The 21512-nt window shown below is 38.5% G+C and overlaps 1 protein-coding gene across 5 annotated transcripts in view; it reads left to right on the top strand.

Moving 5' to 3' along the window:
- Positions 1 to 5483: 5483 nt before the first annotated feature.
- SS18 (SS18 subunit of BAF chromatin remodeling complex) overlaps positions 5484 to 21512 on the top strand; it is a 38903-nt gene continuing 22874 nt past the window's right edge. Inside the window, exons 1-4 of one of the 5 annotated variants that reach the window (XM_063299209.1) lie at positions 5485 to 5623; positions 8747 to 8823; positions 10667 to 10751; positions 20242 to 20395. In XM_063299209.1, the coding sequence (XP_063155279.1) occupies positions 5555 to 5623; positions 8747 to 8823; positions 10667 to 10751; positions 20242 to 20395 (385 nt within the window). In that variant the 5' untranslated portion in view covers positions 5485 to 5554. Of the gene's footprint in view, positions 5624 to 8746; positions 8824 to 10666; positions 10752 to 20241; positions 20396 to 21512 lie in introns of all 5 variants that reach the window. The other 4 variants (XM_063299214.1, XM_063299210.1, XM_063299211.1 and 1 more) reach the window with 4 other exon arrangements.

The following is a 21512-nucleotide window of genomic DNA, read 5'->3' as shown; positions in this document are numbered from 1 at the left end:
GGAGGGGGAGGGAAATTGGAGGAGGGAAAGAGTCTGATTCTCTCTATATATATGCCCCAATATTTCAATATTGAGTTGCTTCCTCCTGCCTGTTTTTTGTAATGGATTGGTTGCGGTCCATTTTTGACGCCAACCAGTTGTTTGTGCTTGGCCTATATTCACAAAATGATCCAGTCTGTTCCCATGATCCGTATTTTGCACCTTGGCAGATCCTTGCAACTCGCATAGCATTTATGACTTCCTTTTCATTGGGATTTTTCCCTTTGGATACTAACATTTGTAGTATTCGTTTCAGTTCTACTCTTCAACATACAGGTAGTCTTCACTTGACCATTCGTTCAGCGACTGTTCGAAATTACGATGGCGCTGAAAAAATGGCCTGATGACCTGTGCCCAACATTATGACTGTTGCAGCACCCCCACTGTCACGTGATCAAAATTTGGGCACTTGGCAGCCCACCTGCTTTACAACTGTGGGGATGCTTCAATTCCCCCCCCCACCTATCTCCCCCCTTCTCTGCCCTTTTGGAAGCCCTGCAACCTGCCTTGGGGGCGGGAAGTCCACCCGTGCAGCACAAGATGTCCTGCCCTATCCATGCAGGCGCGAGGCCACCAGTAGCAAGCTCCATCCTCCCCAGCCTCATTTCTTCACCCAGCTGCCTCTTCTCCCAGCTCCCCACACCTACCTTTGCCTTTTTCACTCAGCCGCCATAGTCGAAGCAAAAATGCCTGGCTGCCTTTGCTGAGTCCTTTTCGGAGCCAGTTTCTCCAGCGATTGTCCATGTGGCTCCCTTCAGAACGCTATCTTCTCAGCTTATGCTATCTTCTCAGCACCACTGATAGAGTTGTGGGAAGATAGGTGGGGGGCAGATAGGCAGGGGAAGTTGAAGGCAGTATTTGGGGCTGGGAGGAAGCAAGCCCGGAATGGCTTGGATTGGGCTGGGTGCTCAGGCTAACAGCGGGTAAAATTCACTTAACAATGGCGATTGCTAGGATTGCCATCACTAAGCGATGCCATCTTGCTTTACAACTGCATGGCTTAGTGATGGAAATTCCAGGCTCAATTACCATCGTTAAGTGAACACTACCTGTATAACAGTCTCTAAAATATTCCTTCCAGTAACTTTTTGCGTCAGTTTCCATCCAAATCATTTCATCAGTTTTAATTCCATTCACTCCGCTGGGAGCTCCTTCTTTAGCCCTTGTCACCCTTCTAAAACCATTTATTTCTATCAAAATGCCTCTGTATTTTTTTCAGCATATTTTAATCTTAATTTTAACTGTTCCTTGCTTTCCTTGATTCCATTTGTTGCATCTGTCTTCTTTTTTATACCCGCAATAAATCTTCCATCGTCCTTCTTTTTGTAGCATATATTCTCTTCTATGCATAGTTTTTCTTTCACAGCCTTTTCACTCTACCATTCTACCAGCCATTCTTTTTTTCATACTTCCAGTTAGCATAACTGCATTATGCTGCAATCTGTATTCTTTTCACACTTGTTTGAAGGAACCTCCACATTCTCTTTCCTTATGTCTACCTTCCATTAACTCCACTGGGAGATTATCATCAAAATACTGCAGTTCCTTTGACTTCTTTCCTTTTCTTCCATGACCATTTTTTTCCCAAGACTCACTTTTGACATAATCATGGATATAGATAAAATCCTCCCCCATGTTGTCAGCTTAGAGGGCGGTTCCACCTGGAACCAACCTTGAAGATTCCATCCCCATTACAAGAATTGTGTGTATGTGGCACACTTACATATCTCTATGCAAATATGGAATTATTGAAGTTCAGGCTCAGAACAAAGGAATAAATTATTTATTGACTGACTATACTATTGATTATAATTAGGGATGTGGCCAAAATGGGGAAAAAATTCAAACCTGTAATAAGCCATTGCATTCCAGAGGTTCTGCCACACTGTTTCCAGTTAGGCATGGTTAACTGAAACACAGAACACTCTGGTTTTCCTGGAATAACATACAGTAATATAGATGAGCAGTTAGGGCAAGGCTGGTGCAGATCACCCTCTCTTCCTGTCACAGTCCCGAGGATGGCATAACACAGTGGCTAGCCACCCACCAATCTTCCCAGTACCTTCCTTCTTCCCCTATGTTCTCTTGGCCACCTCTCTCTTTGGCCATTTCCTCCACTTCCAACCTCCTCACCACCACTTTTGCTTGAATAAAAAAAACCCTGCCCCATTTTATTCCACCCATGGAGCAAAACAGCCCCATTGCACAGATCAGAAAACCCAGAATACGTATTTTGATTTGGGCACAGATCCAGAAAATAGCTATTCTGTGCCCAGAATGGTTCATACATGGAATGCACCCCTAATTAAGATTAATGATCTGTAAACTAAGGTACCCATTTTTAAAACTGATCCTCATCTGCATTCACCAACCATTATCTTATACAAATAAGTCTCACATGCAGAAGCACACACAAATTCCCATCCTCCAGTGAGACAGCCAAAAAGAAAAGAAGATGGAGTTGGGGTGAGTGGAAGGGGAATGGAAATGCCCCTGGAAATGGGAAGGAAAGCAAGAAAAGGGGGAAACAAAACTCAAACTGCACAGGAAAGAAGAGAAAGCTAAGCTCCATTAAATAAAGGAATGATACTCATTTGTGATACAGAACTTTATCCCTCCCAAATCTCTGGCTGGTAAAGCTAATTTTGAAAGGCATCCTCAGCATGGGTATCTATAGTCATTTACATCCCAACAGAGTTTTCTGCTCTCAATAAATGCAATATCCCCTGCCTCCCCCCCACCCCCATTTGCAGGTAATTATTTAGGGAAAAAACTACCTTCCTGTCTGGATGTTTTTTTTGCCTAATAAACAAAAGCACTGTCCCCACTTAGTTTAATGTGGTCCGTGTGAAACAGCTTTAAGTTGTTACTAAGCTCCCAATATAAAAAGAGCATTTTTCCTATTAAGCCAACACTTAAAGAGAGCCAGTTTGGTGTAGTGATTAAGGAACCAGGTTAGAAACTGGGAGACCATGAGTTCTAGTCCTGGCTTAGGCACCAAGTCAGCTGGGTGAACTTGGGCCAGTCATACTCTGTCAGCCCTAGGAAGGAGGCAGTGGCAAACCACTTCCAAAAAACCTTGCCAAGAAAACTGCAGGGACTAATCTAGGCTGTCATCTGGCATCAACACTGACTCAAAGGAATCCAAAACAATAACAACACCCACTTATAACTTAAAGGTTTGTAAAATCCTAACAGTTTGTTACCCATTAACTTGGAGGTTAGGTGAGCTTACCTGTTAGAGATCTGATCAGAGGAAGTTGTGGAGGCACACTCCCTGCGACCATCAGCCAACCTCTGCTATAGCCATTATGCTTCCAGCATTTGCCCTCTACATTAATACTATATTTTCTGAATTCCTTTCATATTCCACCCTGCCCCTCCAGGCTGCCAACACCATTGAGGAGAAGAGAGCAGACCTCCACTATTTAACTTGGGAAGAAGTGGGGGTCATACTCATGCAATTTTGCTGTAACAATACTATGAAATGACCAGAGCAGTCCTCTATTATTGCATATAGACAATAAAAAGGACTGCGTTAGCACAACTCTGCTTTAATAATATTTTGAATTGGTATCAGTGGGTATCTTTTCTTAAGATGCAGCTGCCCCTCTTTTCCTCATTGCAATGTCCAGAAAATAATGAGGAATTTTTGTTGCTTAGAATCATAAAGTTGAAAGGGGCCTTTTAGGCCATTGAGCCCAATTCCCTGTTCAGTGCAGGAATCCAAATTAAAGCATCCCAGACAGATGGCTGAATCCTCCATTTAAAGACATTGAACAAAGGGGAGCCCACTAGTTCTCTAGTCAAAGGGTTCTTATGGTTAGGAAGGTTTTTTTTGAACATTCAGAATCTGCCTTGCTGTAATTTAAATTCATTTCCCTGCATCCTGCATTCTAGAATGAGGGAACAGGTGTTGACCTTTTTATGTGCGACAACCTTTCAGATTTTTAAAGAGTATATCATATCTCTGTTCAGTTGTCTTTTCTCAAATACTCAGTGCCTTTGATCTCTCTTTATAGGATTCAGTTTTTAGTCTTCTGATCATTCGCATAGCCTTTCTCCTAACCTGTTCCAGGTTTCTATGAAGCCTTCAAATGTGGTGCCTAGTACTAGACACATGACTCAGAACTGGGCCTGACCAAAGCAGAATAAAACAGAAAGATCCCAAGATTTGGAACTAATACTTTTGTTAAGGCAGCCTAAAATTGCACTGTTGGCTCATACTGTATTGTTTGCAATCTACTGTTCCAAACCCTTTTTCACAGCTACAATTATCAAGCAGATATCCTATATTCTGTATGTACACATTTGATTACTGTTTCCTAAATGAAGAATATACTTATTTCTGTTAAATTTAATTCTGTTGATTATGGGCCATCAAGTAGTTTTCACATATGCGTAGCAACTACATAGATAGATTTTCTCCATTATGATCTATTCCTAAGTTGACTATTGTCTGTCTTGCATTAAAGACTGTGTGGCAAATAATTAGGGGCATTATTAATAATTATTCATTTCTTATTTTTATTATTATAGAATAGCAAGGATATTGCTATTAGTTCAGTAAATTAAGAAATGTAATTAAATAAGATTTTTGTTTTTCAAAATCCAACTTTTTTTGCTTCCAGTAACTGGATTTCTGTGTTACAAAGCTAGGTCCCTAATAATTTTGTACCATCTAGTAAGTTTTACATGAACTAGAGACAGTATCGGACAAATTTGATTAACTCTAGCCGTACAAATCCAAATGTTAGCTTTTTTTGGTCCAGACTGACTGAAAACAGAACGAGATAAAAGCTTTATTTTTTCTTTTGGAGAGCTGTTATAAAAACAGTTCTGCCACTACCCTAACTAGTTATGATGTAAATAAATCATAGTTTAAAAAAGGGTATCTTCCACCCTATTAAAAACAAGACTAAATTCTCAATCTACCAAAGTACGCAGCAAAAATATCATTGACAGAAAGGTCAGCCAAGATTTCAACTAAAAATTGCTTTAGTACTTGAGTTCGAAACTATTTTTTTTTCATTCTACCCCTCGTGATCTATAAAATAAAAGTGACTCACTCTCCCAAGGCAGAATGGACTGAACCAACGCTGAGACAAGCGGGGAACAGACATGGGTCTACCATAACCATCGCCCCCCTCCTGCCAAGTCGTAACATTTGTTGTAGCTCTAGACCTCGGAGAAAGTCGGGTAGTAGGAATGTACTACTTTCGTAGGGGGTAGTGCACTCATTGTAACGTTCTCAGAAATGCCTTGGATCATGAAAACAAATACTTTCATTTTTAAAAAAGACAACGATTTTTCAAAGCGTTGAGTAAAACATCACGCTGCTCAGTTCCACTTGGTGAAAATAGCAGTCCCGCCTACCCCCCGTTTTTTAAGGCAGGAAATGGCTCGACCCAACGGGTAACTGCTTCCTCCTTCAAGTTGCCCGTCTTTTCTAGAGATTTTTTTTGGCTGCCCGCTGCGTGAGAGGCCGGAGAGGCGTCTTCAGGCGGGGCCCAAGATGTCCGTGGCGTTCGCAGCCCCCCGGCAGCGGGGCAAAGGCGAGATAACGCCGGCTGCCATCCAGAAGGTGGGCTGTAGGGCCTAGCCCGGGAAGGCCGACTGCTTCGCGTCCCTTTCCCAGTGTAGAAGGGGGTGGGGAGGGGAGAGTCGCGGTTCTGCCTCGTCTCTCCCCGTGCGTGGGCTGAGCTGGAGGTGGGTCGAGCCCGGTGCTCGTGACCTGGTAGTAATATTGGACGCTATCTTCATTTTGATGCCACCCTTCTTTTTTCTCTCCTTGTTTTTGGCAGTCTGGGCGTTTCGAGGCTTTAGGTATGGACTGTGGGACGAAGTGTGCTGAAAACATGGGAATTTGCTCCTCTGTGGAGCAAAGAAACTGTGTTTGCCTGACACGCTAGACCAGCCACGTTGTGGCATAACTTGTACGATCCCAGCTTGTCTAGTAAGCTTGCAGTTCAAACTCAGAATGGGGTTGTGTAAGTCATGGTTTAATGAACCGAGGGAGAATGTATCCTGCGAGCACAGCAAATAGATGGGGATGGGATTCAGTTGTAAATTTAGGTGCCCTAGACCAACTCCACAGTCGTTAAAGCAAGGGAGTGGCTGTGACTTCTCTAAGAGGCCTGCGGGGATAGTGAGGTGGCTTAGCTGCCCTGGGAGCTCTTGTTGATTTTATAAGGATAGTTGTTGAAGTAACCATATAGCTTCTTTTGGTCTTGCTACAGATAGGAATAGTCCATATAACTTCCTTACTTAGTTGAAAAAGAAACCAGGGATAGAGTAAGCCTATCTTCTCAGTATTTTCTAGTCTATTGCATTTCAGCTGTTTTTAATAGCTGGGTGGATTATGGAAGTTTGCATACAACCTTGGTCAATACCACATTGGTGGAAGGCCGATATAAGGTATCAGAAAAGATTTGAAGTGTGAATGATAGTTTATTGTGTTGAGAATTAGCCAGTTGTTTACTCAGTAAGCCAAGATTGAGCAAACTGTAACTAGTGTGCTTTGTGAACATAGCAACATACTTAAAAGGCCTAGTACAGAAGGAAATGAATTAAATGAGAGAGATAAAATGTGTCAAAGGAGCTCAGGTAATGTTTTGGGCTCAAGAAGGTGGGGACATTTTTGACATATATAACAGCATGTTAGTGTTAATTGCCAGTTATTAGTGGAATAAATAATGAGAACAAGAGCCAGCATTATACTAATTCATATGTTTCACAGTAAAGCATGGTGATTCTTTTTGGACTCCAAAGAACCTTAGAGGTAGCCAGTGCTTGCAAGAACAGGATTTTAAGATCAACCAAGGTCATTTAGGTGCTGCCACTTGCTGAGGCAAAGTATTAAAGTAAGATTTAATTAAATAGGTAAAGTAAGATTAGTTTTGAAGCTTTGGGGTACTACTTTTGTCTGAGGATATGTTCAAATGTTTTTGTTGCAAGTTAAGCAGTATAGATACTCAAAGTGTCACTATAGCATAGGATCAGTATGCTTCATATAAAAAAGGATAGAGGACAGCGGACAGACAGTAATGTGTGTATTTTTGTTTCTCTTTTAATATTGTCTAGGACTAAAAAGATGTAGTTAAATGTGAGCTAATGGTTTGTGCTAAGTGCTGTGGGAAATAGGTTAATAGATTTTATCCATTTCTCCTGTGATTTGCTGTTGAACAGTGTTTTTGTAGTTGTAGGACTGGAAAAACTGCTCTAAGAATCTGATTATTACAGCTGCTCATACTGTAGCCTTAAAGAAAAATGTAAAGTTCTTGTTGGTGCATGTTACAAACATGAAGGCTTAAGTCACTGGTACTGTTCAAGGCCTATAGTGGTTTAAAAAAAAAACTCAGCTAAAAAACATGAAATCTTGGGCCATTAATCAGTATCTGCTCAGACTACTTCCTTCCCTACCTATAATATTTGACCAATAATTTTAATCTAAAAGTTAATTAACATTTAATTAAAATTAATGTGAAACATTTCAGAGCTTTCAAAAATGAAATATTGATACTAAATATTGATTTGATTTCCATTAAAAAGTAGCTTGTATGAACCAAGCAATTTTAATTCATTTGTGAACTCTTGTAGCTACTCTTTCCAACGAAAATATAAAGATGCTTTTAATAACTAAAGTAATAAAATTTAGTAGATCTATTAAAAACAATTTATTTTATCTGTTGTAACTGATAGAAGATAGAAGAACTGATAGAAGAACTTTGGATTTTTCCTCCTGAAACCGAGCCATGAAATACAGTTGACACAATGACAGAAAACAGTCATTTATTTAAGAGTAGTGAATGAGAATAATATAAAATTGTTTTCAAATGTTGACCATATTTAAGTGAAGCTTTTTCCTATTCTGATTTTGTATAACTGACTTGTCCAATTCTGATATTCTTAATTCTTCTTTCCAAAGCTAAATATATCTACTTTGAAGGAAACTTTTGCTTTCTATGCAAAGTGATTGGTGTAGGTGTGTGTCAGACTGGTATGATAGAACAGTTTTCATTGTCAAAACTAGGCTGTTTCTTGCTTTTTTGTTCCTTTCTTTCAACTAAAAGAAAAAGTATCAGAAACTGTAGCCCTATAAAGAAGTTGGAGAGAGATCTTATAACTCAGGGAGCCTTTTTTGATGTAGTTTTTTATTATGAATATGATTATGAAAATTTATTAAATTTGTATGCCGCCCAACTCCTAGCAACTCTGGGCGGACTCTTATGCAACAAAGAGGTCTGATTTTACATTTTCTTGCTACAGAAGATCATGCAGGACTGCAAGGAGAGGTGTAGAGGCTACAACAAGGGAACAGGGCAAGAGCTCATCCCTGCTATTGCCCTCCTATTCTGTTCACTTGGGTTTGTGATAAAAAGTAATATTATGAAGCTGAACTCAAGACTTCTGAAGAGATGCCTGTTAAGCATATGATCTTATTAGAATGGGAAAAATGATAAATTATAGCTTTAATTTGGTTAGCAATCTTGTCATAAGTAATTGTAGGGAAATGATCAGTCTTTTGCAAAACTTCCAGAAATAATGCATGGCTTAAGTACAGCTGTTAAAGAACATATTTTGGCAAACCAAAGTTACTAGTTTTTTAAGCTTCATTTTGAATATCCTTCTTTAAGATAAAATACTCAGGTTAGATCTCAGTCAGCACTAGAATATCTCATTGTAAAAATCTGTTCTGTTATTTCAGATGTTGGATGACAATAATCACCTTATTCAGTGTATAATGGACTACCAGAATAAAGGCAAAACTTTGGAATGCTCTCAGTAAGTTAATGTTGACTTCAATAGTTCCTTAGAGAAGCTGCCATAAGTGGACACAGCCATAAACTGGGCATTATGGGAGTCATGGTCCAGTATACTTGGCAGGGATTAATTAGGGGAGTATTAAGTCAAATCACTTTGAATCAGCCTGGACTCCTAGTGATTGTATGAATATGTCCACACTGTTTTCATGGCAACAATACAGAAGTAGTTTGCCATTATTTTCCTGGAGTATTTTAAAAAATTTCCCTGTTTAGTGTACATCACAGGGATCTTGTCCAAGTCCTAGAATGTTTGGGAGAACAGGTCTTTCTGGTGCACAAGATAGGTTGAGCAAAGTACTGCATAGCAGGTATTTAGAAAAATCTGAATCAGTTTCTAATTACACAGTATTAGTATCAACTAAGCTGTTGGCAATAATATATTTGAGGCAAATTTTTTGCCACTGGATTGGTTTTGTAACATAGAGGTATGAAGAATTGTTCAGTAGGTAAATTAAAATAAAAGTGTTCCTCTGTAAACTTAGAGGAAAGCAAAACAGGCCTTAGCTGAGTGTTTTAAAAAGGATACAAATGAAAAGGTCCTGTCATTTTCTTTCTCCAGTCTGGTTTTCCTAATGGTAGCATACTTCCAAGTAGTGTGAATTTTAATTCTCAGAATTCTCATCATGTCCTTGAGTTTGGGATTTCTGGGACTGAAGTTAACACATTGGGAAGGAGCCCAGATTGGGAAAAAGCTAGCTGATAGGATCTCACTATTCAGAATCAACATTATGTTAAGCCAAACTGTCATTTGTTTCTGGCTTGGATGGGAAACCCAATCATTGTGGTTTGCAAACCATGGCTTAATATATGTGTGAATCCAGGCACTGTGATATAATCAGTCTCTTCCCTCCCAACAGTTAAATTATGGCTTAGCTATATTTGTCAACCCACCCACTCAGTCTTTTGTACAAGAAAACCAGTACAGTCAGTCTTCAACTTAACAACCACAATTGGGATCAGAATTTCTATCTTAAGTCACTGCAGTTGTAAGACGAGTCACCATATGACCAGACCTGATTTTACAACCATTTTTACTGTGGTCGTTAAGCAAATCACCATGTTCTTTAAGCAAATCCGGCTTCCCCAATGGATGTTTTTTGCTGGAAAATGGCAAAAAATGTTGCAAAACACAATCACATGACCACAGGATGCTGCAACTGGTCATAAATGCAAGCTGATTGCCAAGCACCTGAAATGCGATCATGTGACCATGGGGAGGGTGCAACATTTTGTGACACTTGGAAGTGCTTTACTGTCTTAACTTTGGACTGTTGCTAAACAGAATGGTTGTAAGTCAAGGACTCCCCGTATAGAAGATTTTTATGTAGAATTATTGACCTCAAGGCTGTGAGTGAAAGATAGGTAAAGGTTTCCCTTGACAGTCGTGTCTGCCTCTAGGGGGCGGTGCTCATCTCTGTTTCAAAGCCAAAGAGCTGGCGTTTGTCCGTAGACACTTCCGTGGTCATGTGGCCGGCATGACTAAACGGAACGCTGTTACCTGCCTGCCAAAGCGGTACCTATTAATCTACTCACATTTGCATGTTTTTGAACTGCCAGGTTGGCAGGAGGAGTGAAAGATAGCCCTACCCTTAATTAGTAGCAAAAATATTCTGTTACCTTGCAAATTACCTTATTGACAGTAGATTATTGAATTATTTTATCATTTCTGTACTTTTTCCCAATTATACAGTTGAAAATTATAGAAGTATACAGTTATTATAACCTATATATTGGTGGAAAGTGGTAATATGGATTTTTTTGTAACTTCAATTTTTAAAAAAAAATCTTTTGTTTAAAATTAGGTATCAGCAGGTGTTGCATACAAATTTGGTCTACCTAGCCACAATAGCAGACTCCAATCAAAACATGCAAACTATATTGCCACCAGTAAGTACCATGCAAAAACAATTGCATTCTCTGAGAAACAAAGATATATTGAACAAAAAAGTGCTGTAATACATATAGTTATGGTTTTCTCTGTGTAACACTATGAGTATTGTATTTCATGACTATAATTTTTTATAATGTAGAATTATATTATAAAATCTCATGCATACTTAGACATATATCTTTGAGTATTATATGCATCTTTTTGTTAGGTGAGTCCTTGTAATTTTTCATTTGGAATTTTTCAGTTCTAGGTTATCTCTTGAGCATTCAAGTATGAGATAAGTAGATCTTATCCAACTGTTTTGTGAATTCGATCACATCTTTTGTCTTTATTAAAATATTTTAAAAGTCACATCTTAAAATACTAAGTTCATTGGCAAATAAAAATTTCTAAATTCATAATGTTTGGAAAGACTTAACTCTTACTTTCTGTGAGAAATAATTTATGTGGAAGTGTATGAACATTATTTTAATAAAAACTACTAAAATACTCCAGAGGTATACCAAACTATATTTCAGTGTAGAGAAATTTTGCATCTTGTGTTAGAAAAGCAAAATTAGAGAAAGTTAGAAATTCCTCTGCTTATGCAAGGAATTATATAACTTGTAATGTTTGAACCCAATTTGTATGAAAGCTATCCTTTTTTCACAACATTTAATCAATCTAGATTTCTATATTAGCATGCTTAAGTTACAACAATTAGAAGGGCTATGATCACTATCAGAAAGACTATAGTCTTTTCTGTTAGATCCATTTCAAACCATAAGAATCAGGGATTTGCAATTTAAAGATCTGATTACCATTTAAGGATGCTTTAGAGCAGGGGTGAATGAATTCATCTGTCTTAAAGAGTTTTTCCATTTTTGTCTTGGGGCAGTTTGATGTGCTGTAGTTTTGAAGGACATCAGTTCATTGCCATGGTCAGATGACTAGCTAGTGTCACCCCACCTAATTGAGAAAGAGGGCCTATTAGATTGGCTTGCCATAGCTGGGTTTCGGAGGGAGCTGGTGGGGTTAGATAGCATCAATATGGTGATGATACATCTTGATGCCACAGAGACCAAATGATGCTGTCAGAGTCATGACCCAGTGCCTGGAGGACTCAGGCTCAATCCTGACAAGACTAAGTGGCTTTGTTTGTTTGACACCCGGATTCCAGAAACCTTCCATCTTTAGATTTAATGGGTTGTACTTCCCCATGTGAGTCTAGTGGACACTCTGGAGGTTCTCTTGGACTCACAGCTGATGATTGAAGAACAGGTGGCAGCTGTAGCCAAGAAGGCCTTTGTCCAAGTTCACCTTTTACCAGTTGTGCCTGTTCCTGGACTGGGAGACCCTTCAGACAGCCACTCGGCCTTGGTCACCTCTTCATGGACTACTGTAATCCACATGGCATTGCCCTTGAAGACCACTCAGAAGCTACAGCTGGTCTAGAATGCAGCTGCATTGGTTATCATTTGGCTTCTGGGTGCAATTCAAGGTGTCATCTTGCAGAACCTAGGAAGTGTGGCTTCTTGGTGATGGCTCCTGCCCTGTAGAACAATATACTCACAGGGATTCATATTGCTTCTACTGTTTTGACTTTCCACAAAGTGCTAAAAACCTGGTTGTTCTCCCAGGTCTTGTGTTAGGATGGTAGTTGAGCCCCTTTGTGTGTGTGTGTGTGTGTTTTGCTCTTAAGTCTTTGCTGTTGTTCTGTCCCCTGGTGTTCTTTGCTTGATATACTTGTTTTTTTCATTTGTAAGCTGCTCAGAGTCACTGTGGAGATGAGCAGCCAATAAAATAAAATTTCAGTCAGTCTATTTATTTATCTTTTCATAAAGTGAGGAAAAGATGGAACCATGAGAGAACCCCTAGGAAATACTTAGACTGATTGACATCACTGCTCTTTACAGTCGTCTTATAAGTTTCTAGTAGGATAGTCTTCCTTCAGTTCCACTGTTCCCCACACTACATCTGATGGGCTGCCATGAGGCATACCAAGTACAAAATTGAGAAAATGTATTTTTCAAAATTTGAAATATGAAAATGTCACTCAGATTCCTAGGTCTGAGACCAAGCTAGAATAAAACAGTAGCTCCTAGTTTTGCCAGAAAAATTAAATTGTTTGGGGCCTGGGGCTTAGTCAGGCATGAAGGTTGAAAGTCAAAACTAAATCCTGTTACACTTCTGTTGATGACATTAGGGACACAACAAGTTCCGGTTTAGGTTCAGAACTGGATCCAAAATGACAAAGTTATTTTTCAAGTACAGGGAAAACCGATTTTTTTTAAAGCCCAGATACAATCCTGACTAGTTTTACATAACTAGAGGATGAAATAGAAATACTGCTCAACAATAATTGAAGAAGTAGAGAATAGTCGAGCAAGGAATGGAAGAAGTAAGCTCTTCTGGGCTTCTCCAGCAGGGCAAAAAGGAAAGAAAAGCAATATTGTGGATCTGGTCCACCCATGACATATTCCTAATCACCACTCTTTTTGCTTCTACCAACTTTAGAGCAGCAAAATATTCAAATTTCTGGAAAGTATAAGGAGGGCACCAAGGGCAAATACTTTCTATTTAGAACAAAAGCCACCTGTCCAACAACCACTAAGATGCCTTCCCAAGGATTGTTTATGTCATGCCAACTCTTAGCAACCATATAGTTTTCTCCATGACAATCTGTCCCTAACTTGGTCTTTCAGGTCTTCCAACAGTACATTCATCGCCACTGTAACTGTGTCTATGCATCTTGATGCTTGGTCGTCTTCTTTCCTTCCACCTTTCCCAGCATTAGAGCCGCCTTCAGAGAGCTAGGTCATTGCACAATCTGTCTGAAGTAGGATAATTTGAGCCTGGTCATTTGTGCATCAAGTGGGAACACTGAGTTAATTTGTTCCATTTGATTGTTTTCTTGGCTGTCCACTGTATTCTCAAGAATCTTCTCCAATACCAGAGTTCAAAAGCTTCAGTTATTCTTCCTATCTTGTTTCTTAAAAGTCCAACTTTCACTTCCATGGAGTATCACAGGGAATACTATGGCTTGTCGGATTCTGATCTTTTTAGGTATAGACACATCATGGCATTTGAACATCTATTCTTTTAAATATAATTTTACTAAGTTTTTTGATTACAATAGTAAAAGCTAAAACAAACTAACTTAGAGAAAGAAAAGTGAAGAGAAAAAAATAAAAACGTAAGAGAAAAATGAAGAAAAAGAAAAGAAATATATAAATAAGTGACTTCTACCTTAGTCACAACAAGTATAAACAAATTTAGTAACTCTTTACCCCCTATAAGGTTACAAACATATCTCTTCATCCCATATTCCATCCCTTATCTATAAGCAAATCCATAGAACATCAACTTTTCAATCCTGATGTCAGCAAAAAGTCCATAAAGGCTTGCCAGAACTTTGCAAAAAAAAAGTGTCTTATTTTAACCTTGATCAAATAAACTAACTTTATATTCCTTCCTTTTACTTCTAACAGTCTTAATCTTTAATTCAATCAAATATTATCATAGGATTTGATTTCTCTTCAATTTTTTATCCCCATTGCACAGATTTCTTTAAGGCCTCTTTTGTAGATCCTGTAAGAAAACATTTTCCAGGTCACTCTCATTGGTTTATCATTTGTATTTCCCTTTTAATTTTTAAAACTTCAGCCAGTTTCTTTTGTATATCTAGTAAGGTGTCCTTTTCCAAATCATTATCTTGGCCTGTCATTTGTAGTTCCATTTTCAGTACTTCCTCTGTCTTGTCAGATAAATTTGTTGCACATCTGTCATTCCTTCATTGACATATTTTCGACAGACTATCCATATAAGCAGACATCATTACTGACAGTGTTGATATTGTAGTTACTAATTTCTGGCTCCATTCTTCAAAGATCTCCTTTAATATTTCCAATATTATAATGTTTTGTGTCATTTTGTAAGTCCCAGTGTTAACTGACATCAAAAACAGGCTTGGATTTTTTTTCCCTTCTGTTTAGAATCTTTAGTCCCCTCTAGTGTCCAGTTTTTAAAATCATAAAATAACATATTTTTATTACGAAGTGCAATAGCTGGGATAGCCAAAATAAGTCTGTTTCCCACAAGAAGCTATTTTTTATAGTTAATTCCAAAATCTTATAGTAAAAGTCAATATTCCAAATTTATCTGCACCCTTAAACCATTTATAATTTTCTTAGATCAAAATCTGTAAACAGCTTTTTGCTGTTTATTTCAAATTCTTTAAGTTCTTAAGCTTACAATTTTTCTTTTGTTCAAAGTTGAAGATAAAACTCACTTGATGACTTTTCAAACTTGTTATTCTGAAGGTCTCTAATAGCTTTAAGATGGTTAATAGGCAATTTCTGAAAGTGAGGTTTAAGAAGCCGGTCAGACTTTACATCTTGTGAAGGGAACACGTTCCTCTGCTTTCTAGAGAAGACAAAGGGCTTTTTCTCTGAACCAAATAAATAAATTTTTCCACTTGTGTCTGAAAAAGAAGAAAAAAAATGACGGTGTGGCATTTTTTCTTTTCTGCTTTGGAAAATTCTCCTGCCCTTGATTCATCCAGAGAGAAGAGCAGTGCCAGGCAGAATAGCAAGAGGTTCCCCCAAAGGTTTGTGTGGAAGGGATTGCAGAAATGGCAAACAGCCAGGGGCCATAATCAGGAGGAGGAGTAGAGGAAGCCATTAGGCAAGTAGTGAGGCATCAAACAAATGAAGAGTGTATCAGTAGGTGGTTCTGACCATGAAAAGCAAATTTTGGGGGAAGGCTTTGAGGAACCCAGAAGTGGCTGTTGTGCTGATCTTTTCTCTGTGTTGATGTGAAATCTAACTAGAACAATTAATTTGAATTTATCACTGCTGCTGCAGAGAGTGAAACCCAAGAAACAAGTGCTTAGCAGAAGTATGCCAACTAACTTCCAATTAAAACCTAAAGATCCTGCTCCCAAATCACTTTGAGATTATATAGAAGGAATGTATAAGGCTCCCCCCTTGATAAACAAAAAGCTGTATCTCCTTCCCCAGGAGACCACTGAATGACTTGGAACACCTTCTGGAGACCTATGTAGTAGCCCTCATCATTAACACAGTGGTACAAAGAAAGGGAACCGAGGTGCTCACAGATCCCACGGTATGTAGAGCCAATAGGGTGTTGAAATGAGTATATGAAGTAGGGACCTTGGCGATCAGACCCCTGGCTGTTTTTTTTCCATAGCTGAAAGCACATTTCATCAGACTCTAAATGCCTCAAGGAGATTATCAAGGTTGTAAAAACAGCTAACCTGATCAATGACACAATTCTGGATGGGCTGCTGAAGTGGCTATGTGTCAGGCTTTGTGGTTTGGACACTGTCAGGAAGTTCTTCAGTCAAGAGCTAGCCTTGCAGTCAAATCTTTTGTGGAAAAGAAATTGTTTGGTGAGTCCATCAGCTCTAATGATGGAGAGCAGAAATAGAAACGGTATTTCCCCTCAGCACTAAGAAAGAAAAGTAACAGATACCTTAAAAGACTTTCTGTCTCCATTCAGTCTAAAGTACATATCAAGCCTTTTTCATTTTGCAAACAGGCAAAATGTATGTATGAGAATTAAAGACTATTTTAGCAAGTCTGGATGGAAGTCAAAATCCCAGGGGAAAGGCAACACTGACTCATGATACTCTCTCCCAATGAGGGGCTGGCTGAAGAGTTTTTGACCGACCTGGGGTTTGTCATGAAGGGACAAATGGGAACTAGAAATGATTCAGTGTCAGAACAGTGACATTAGGATGGGTTTCTTCCATCACCCATTTCCAAGAATTTGGAAAAGCATAATAGGTTGATGAAAGGGATAGACTACCTTCAGGACATATAGGGAGTAGAAAAATCCTGACAAAAGAAAGGTGGTTTGGCTATTCTGTATTCTGTTCAGTCCTAAGGAAGCATGGGAGTAAGAGCCATTCTGAACCTCTAACCACAGTTCTATCTGACACTGATCCTTCAGAATGGAGAGTCAGATCCATGATGGAGGCATGATATTAAAAAATGATTTTCTAGTATCTGTAGACCTGTCAGCGATATATCTGTATATTCCCATCATATTGGTACACCAATAGTTCTTCATGTTTGTATATGCGAAGGAGCAGTTCTAATTCAGAGCACTTCCATTTGGTCTGGCTTCAGCAGCCAAAGCATTCAAAAAGATGGTGGTAAGACTGATGGGATACAGCGGTGTCTTTTTAAACAATCTGCTCATCAGAACCCTCTCAAAGGAAAAGTATAGAAGAGCATCAACCAGACCCTACAGTTCATAATCTGGAAAAGTTTACTAAAATCTTCAAGTAGATATTGCACCTTGCGGTCATTAACACATAGGAAAAGAAGCTTTTTGTGTTATAAGAGTAGACCATAATGCTCCAGAATGCAGTAAGAGAGGCTTTGGTAGCTGAGAGGCAACTTAACAGCTCTAGCAGGGCTGCATGGAATGATTACTGAAGCGTAGATTGCTGTACTTATGCCTGCTTCCATTCCAGACCACTTCAGTGGATCTTCCTGCCATATTAGGACCCCATCACTAATTAGGCATGCTTAATCCTAGAAATTCTAGACAGGGTGACTAAGTCCTTGCATTGATGGTCGTCAGTCTGCCGAGGGGAATGCTGCTCAGAGAGCCAGTCAGAGACCAAGCCCATTGGAAGAACTGCTTTACCCTAGTGTAATGGTTCCCAGACAAGTTGGTAATGCACATTAACTGGCTAGAACTGAGAGTAGTATGCTTGGCATTAAGTGCATCTGGGAAAGGGGGGTTGTCATTTCTTAATGTCACTATAAAGGCCTATACTAGGAAAATACTAAATTGAAGGACCTCCAGAGAGAGATGTCATGCCTGATCAGTTGGTTGGAGACACATCTGGCTTCCCTGGCTGAGCCTATCACAGTGACAACAGTCACTACAATCCCAGATTTTCCCAAAAATTTCAGAGGGATAGAGGACCCTACTAGCATCATTGTATACTCTGTTGGAGCCTCAGACTCTGACAGCAGGGACTCTGTTGGAAGACATCTGCAGGGCGGCAGTTTAGTGGAGGTTGCTGCCTTCAGGAAACCTTACAAGGTAGATAAACTTGCTCAGTGGAGGCAGTACTGGGTACTGTACTGGGGTACCCTACTGTTTAGAATACTGTAACTTATTGCCCCCACCCCTATCCCTGGATGTTGCTTTATCTATCTATCTATCTATCTATCTATCTATCTATCTATCTATCTATCTATCTATCTATCTATCATCACTGCCCATCTCCCCCAATGGGGGACTCTGGGTGGTTTACAATAAAATAACACTAAAAACATAACCATCTAAAAATTACCATTAAAATATACATAAAGGAATTGTGTATTCCTTTCCTGTCAATTTCATCTTCAGTTACCAGGAATGATACTTGGATTTACCATAGGGTACCATTTTGGTCAACAGAAGATCTCGTCGACCGTTAAAGAACTATAATAGTAGTAGTAGTAATGATTGCATGTTTTTTTTCTGGTTCTTACAGTGCCATATGGTGTCAGTAGTTACTTGAAAATGCTTATTTGTAAAGTACTTTTTTTTTTTTTTTTGCAATGAATAAAGATGTTGATAGGTTTGTTCTTAGCTGAATAAAATACAGATGACTGGAGGGGTTCTTTCCTCTGGATGTAAAAGTCTTAGCTTTGCCTTCTTGTTAGAAGAGGTAAAATTAACCCTTTCCTTCAGGTCCATCTTCCAGTGAGCAGAATGGTAAGTGCCATTTTTCAGATTATTATCAAAAAAAGTGTGGGGTTCGTTCTGCAGGGGTAGGATCTGGGGTCTTTGGAAGAGTGATGAGTGGGACTTATCCGTTAGTAAGATTTGCCAAAGAAAGGATGAAAGCTATTATACTATATAATGGTCAAGTGTAAACATAGTATTTTTAACATTAAAATAATGGTAATTGCTTGCTTCTACCCAGTATCTAGTATAAGTTTTACTACATCTTTTCCCTGTAAGAGTAAGTTTAATGGCTTATGCTTCTGAAACCTCAATTCTGAACTTAATTCTTTTTGTAAAATTGGCAGTTATTTCAAGTCTGACACTCATAAACATGTTAGATTTCTAATGAAAACTTGAACCTTTTGTAATTTGGTATTAAATAGATCAAGATGAATTTTGATTAAATAGTAATATATAATGTGTATCAGAAGGAGAAGAAAAATATTCAATCTTAAGGTTTAGAGGGTTTTTTGGTAATTGTTTTGAGACAATGTGGTAAATTTTATAATGATATCAGTCTTCTATAGTGGTATGCTTTCAATTATAGCAGTTTATTGATGTGGTAAATCATCTTTTTTAATACTAAAAGATTATAGTTCTAGATTGAGAACCTATAGGGTAGTGTGAATATGACAAATTGTTTTGCCATTTACAAATATATAATCTCAGAAACCATCCTCTCAATTGTTTAACAAATTTTCATTTATGCTTCTTGATTATGAGAGTCTTTCCTCTCAAATGGGAGAGAGATTTATGGAAAGTTGGATTGGACTTTGGAGGTTTTTATCACCAAGTGAAGTTGTTAATCAAATCTTTAACCCCTAACATTTATCTCTCTATATTAAATTCTCCTAGAATAGAATCTACCACATCTGACCATTTTTGTTTGGTAGTGTAAGCTTTCAGAGTTACTCAACTTTTCTCTTGTTACTTCTTTAACATTATACCAAGGAAGGCTGTTACCTGAGCTCTGTTGTTGGAGCTAAAACAACTGGTAACAGTGAGCTTCTAATAAAACAGATGCTGACCAGAAGTATTCTTTTATATGTGTGATTTAGTGGCACAGGGCCTGACTACCCAAGGGACCATCTGTCTCTGGTAGTTTTTGCCTATCCTGTAAAAATGGACAGAGTTGGCATGCAATAGTGTCATCTGATTGGAGCCAGGAAGTGGGCCTTCTTTGTCACAGCACCTGCTCTCTGGGTAGCCCTCCCTCCCCCCAGATTTGTATAGCCCCTAACCTGTCCTTATTAAAACAGAATAAGAACATGGCTTTTCCCCCAGGCCTTGGGCTAGGGTAGGTGAATGTGTATCCTGACTGTTTGGTCCAGATGGCATCATTCTTTCTTCTTTATTGTACTGTTTTTATTGTTGTATGCCATCCAGAGTCACTATGGAGTCAGGCACCCCTATGAACTTGAGAAGTAAAAAGATCAGTCTTTGATCCCTTGCAATATATTAATAAAAGGGAAGGCATAATTTTAATTTTACATTTAAAATTTTTACAAATTTTACAAATTAAGTTAGTGTTTACGATGGATGGAAAAATGGATTGAAGTTATCAGTTAAACAAGGACACAGTCATTCAGAAATGCAACATTCTTCAAAACTGTGTAAAACATAATAGAAGAAGATTAAATAAATTTAAAAAAAACCAAGGACCATGATGTAGCTGTAGATACGTCTATGTGGACATGTGCTGTATATTTGTTGGATTGTAACCTGCTTTTTCACTAAATTACTTTTCAGCCACCCACACAGAATATGCCAATGGGTCCTGGAGGAATGAATCAGAGTGGCCCTCCCCCACCTCCACGTTCTCACAATATGAGTTCAGATGGTATGGTAGGTGGGGGCCCTCCTGCACCACACATGCAGAACCAGATGAACGGCCAGATGCCTGGTAAGTTTTTCTAGAGATATTAACACCGGGGTTGCTCAGCAACTGAAACAACATGTGTGCTCAAGGGATAGAAGATTGTTGATGACAAAACTACTTTGAATGCCCTTGAGTACAAGTTCTCTTAGAGTTTGTTAGTTACAGAGCTACGTGACCTGTATTCTATGTTTATCAGACTGCCCTTGGGCATTCCTTTGAACTGAACCAGCTAAATTTAGTGTGCCTGAAACCATACAGTATAGATGCATTAGAAGGCTTGCCAAAGAAAGATAATGACTTATGGATGAATGCATTCTCATTGGAATAAACTATTTAAAATAATCACTGTTAAATTAGTTTGATGAGTAAAATTTTAGTAAAATTTTGATTATCTTCTAAGTCATTTTCTGCTAATCTTCTGCATGACAAAACAAATGGAAATGACAAGCTATTCTTTTGGGAGTTCACATGAAAAATACCTCAGAACTATTTTTCAGATCTGAAAACAGCTTTTTTTTTTTAACAGAATGAAGAGGTATACAATATCACTGTTTTTTCGTATAGTAGTGGTCTATATTTTACTAAACCTAGCTATGGAGATAATTGCTTCTTTAAGCAAACATTTTCAGATAAGGTAGGAAGCTTTCTTTGTTGAGAGGCAGTTTCTCAGGATGTTTATCAAAATGTCCTGGTATTGCTTTTTTGTTCTAGTTTCTTCTAAAACTGTTATTTCACCTTATTTGTTCTAGTTGTTTAGTATCACCTTGCCCTTAACTGAACTCTGTTTACCTGTAAAATTCCAACAGCAGATTAAATTGCTAGGCTGCAAACCTAAGCATATTTTTAGAGAAATAATTTCACAGTCATGGAATTATTCATGTGAGTCTTCCAAGTAAACCAGCTTAGCATTACTTTTCATTGTAACACGGAAAAATTAATTCATACCATATCCAGCTAATGAGCCCCTGATTTCTCTTGGTCTTCATTCTTCTGAAACCCAAAATGAATGTTTTTGTCTCAGCGTAGGGAGTATTTTAAAGTATGCGTATTGTACGTCCAAGTTAGAACACATGCACAGAAAAACAAGGTTCCTGTAATTTTAACCTTTGTGCAGTCAAACACATGAAGAACCAAGAAAAGC

This window comes from Candoia aspera, chromosome 3, assembly GCF_035149785.1.
Source record: "Candoia aspera isolate rCanAsp1 chromosome 3, rCanAsp1.hap2, whole genome shotgun sequence".
Lineage (NCBI taxonomy): Eukaryota > Metazoa > Chordata > Lepidosauria > Squamata > Boidae > Candoia > Candoia aspera.
The sequence above is the reverse complement of the archived record's forward strand: the minus strand, read 5'-3'. Positions and strand labels throughout refer to the sequence as shown.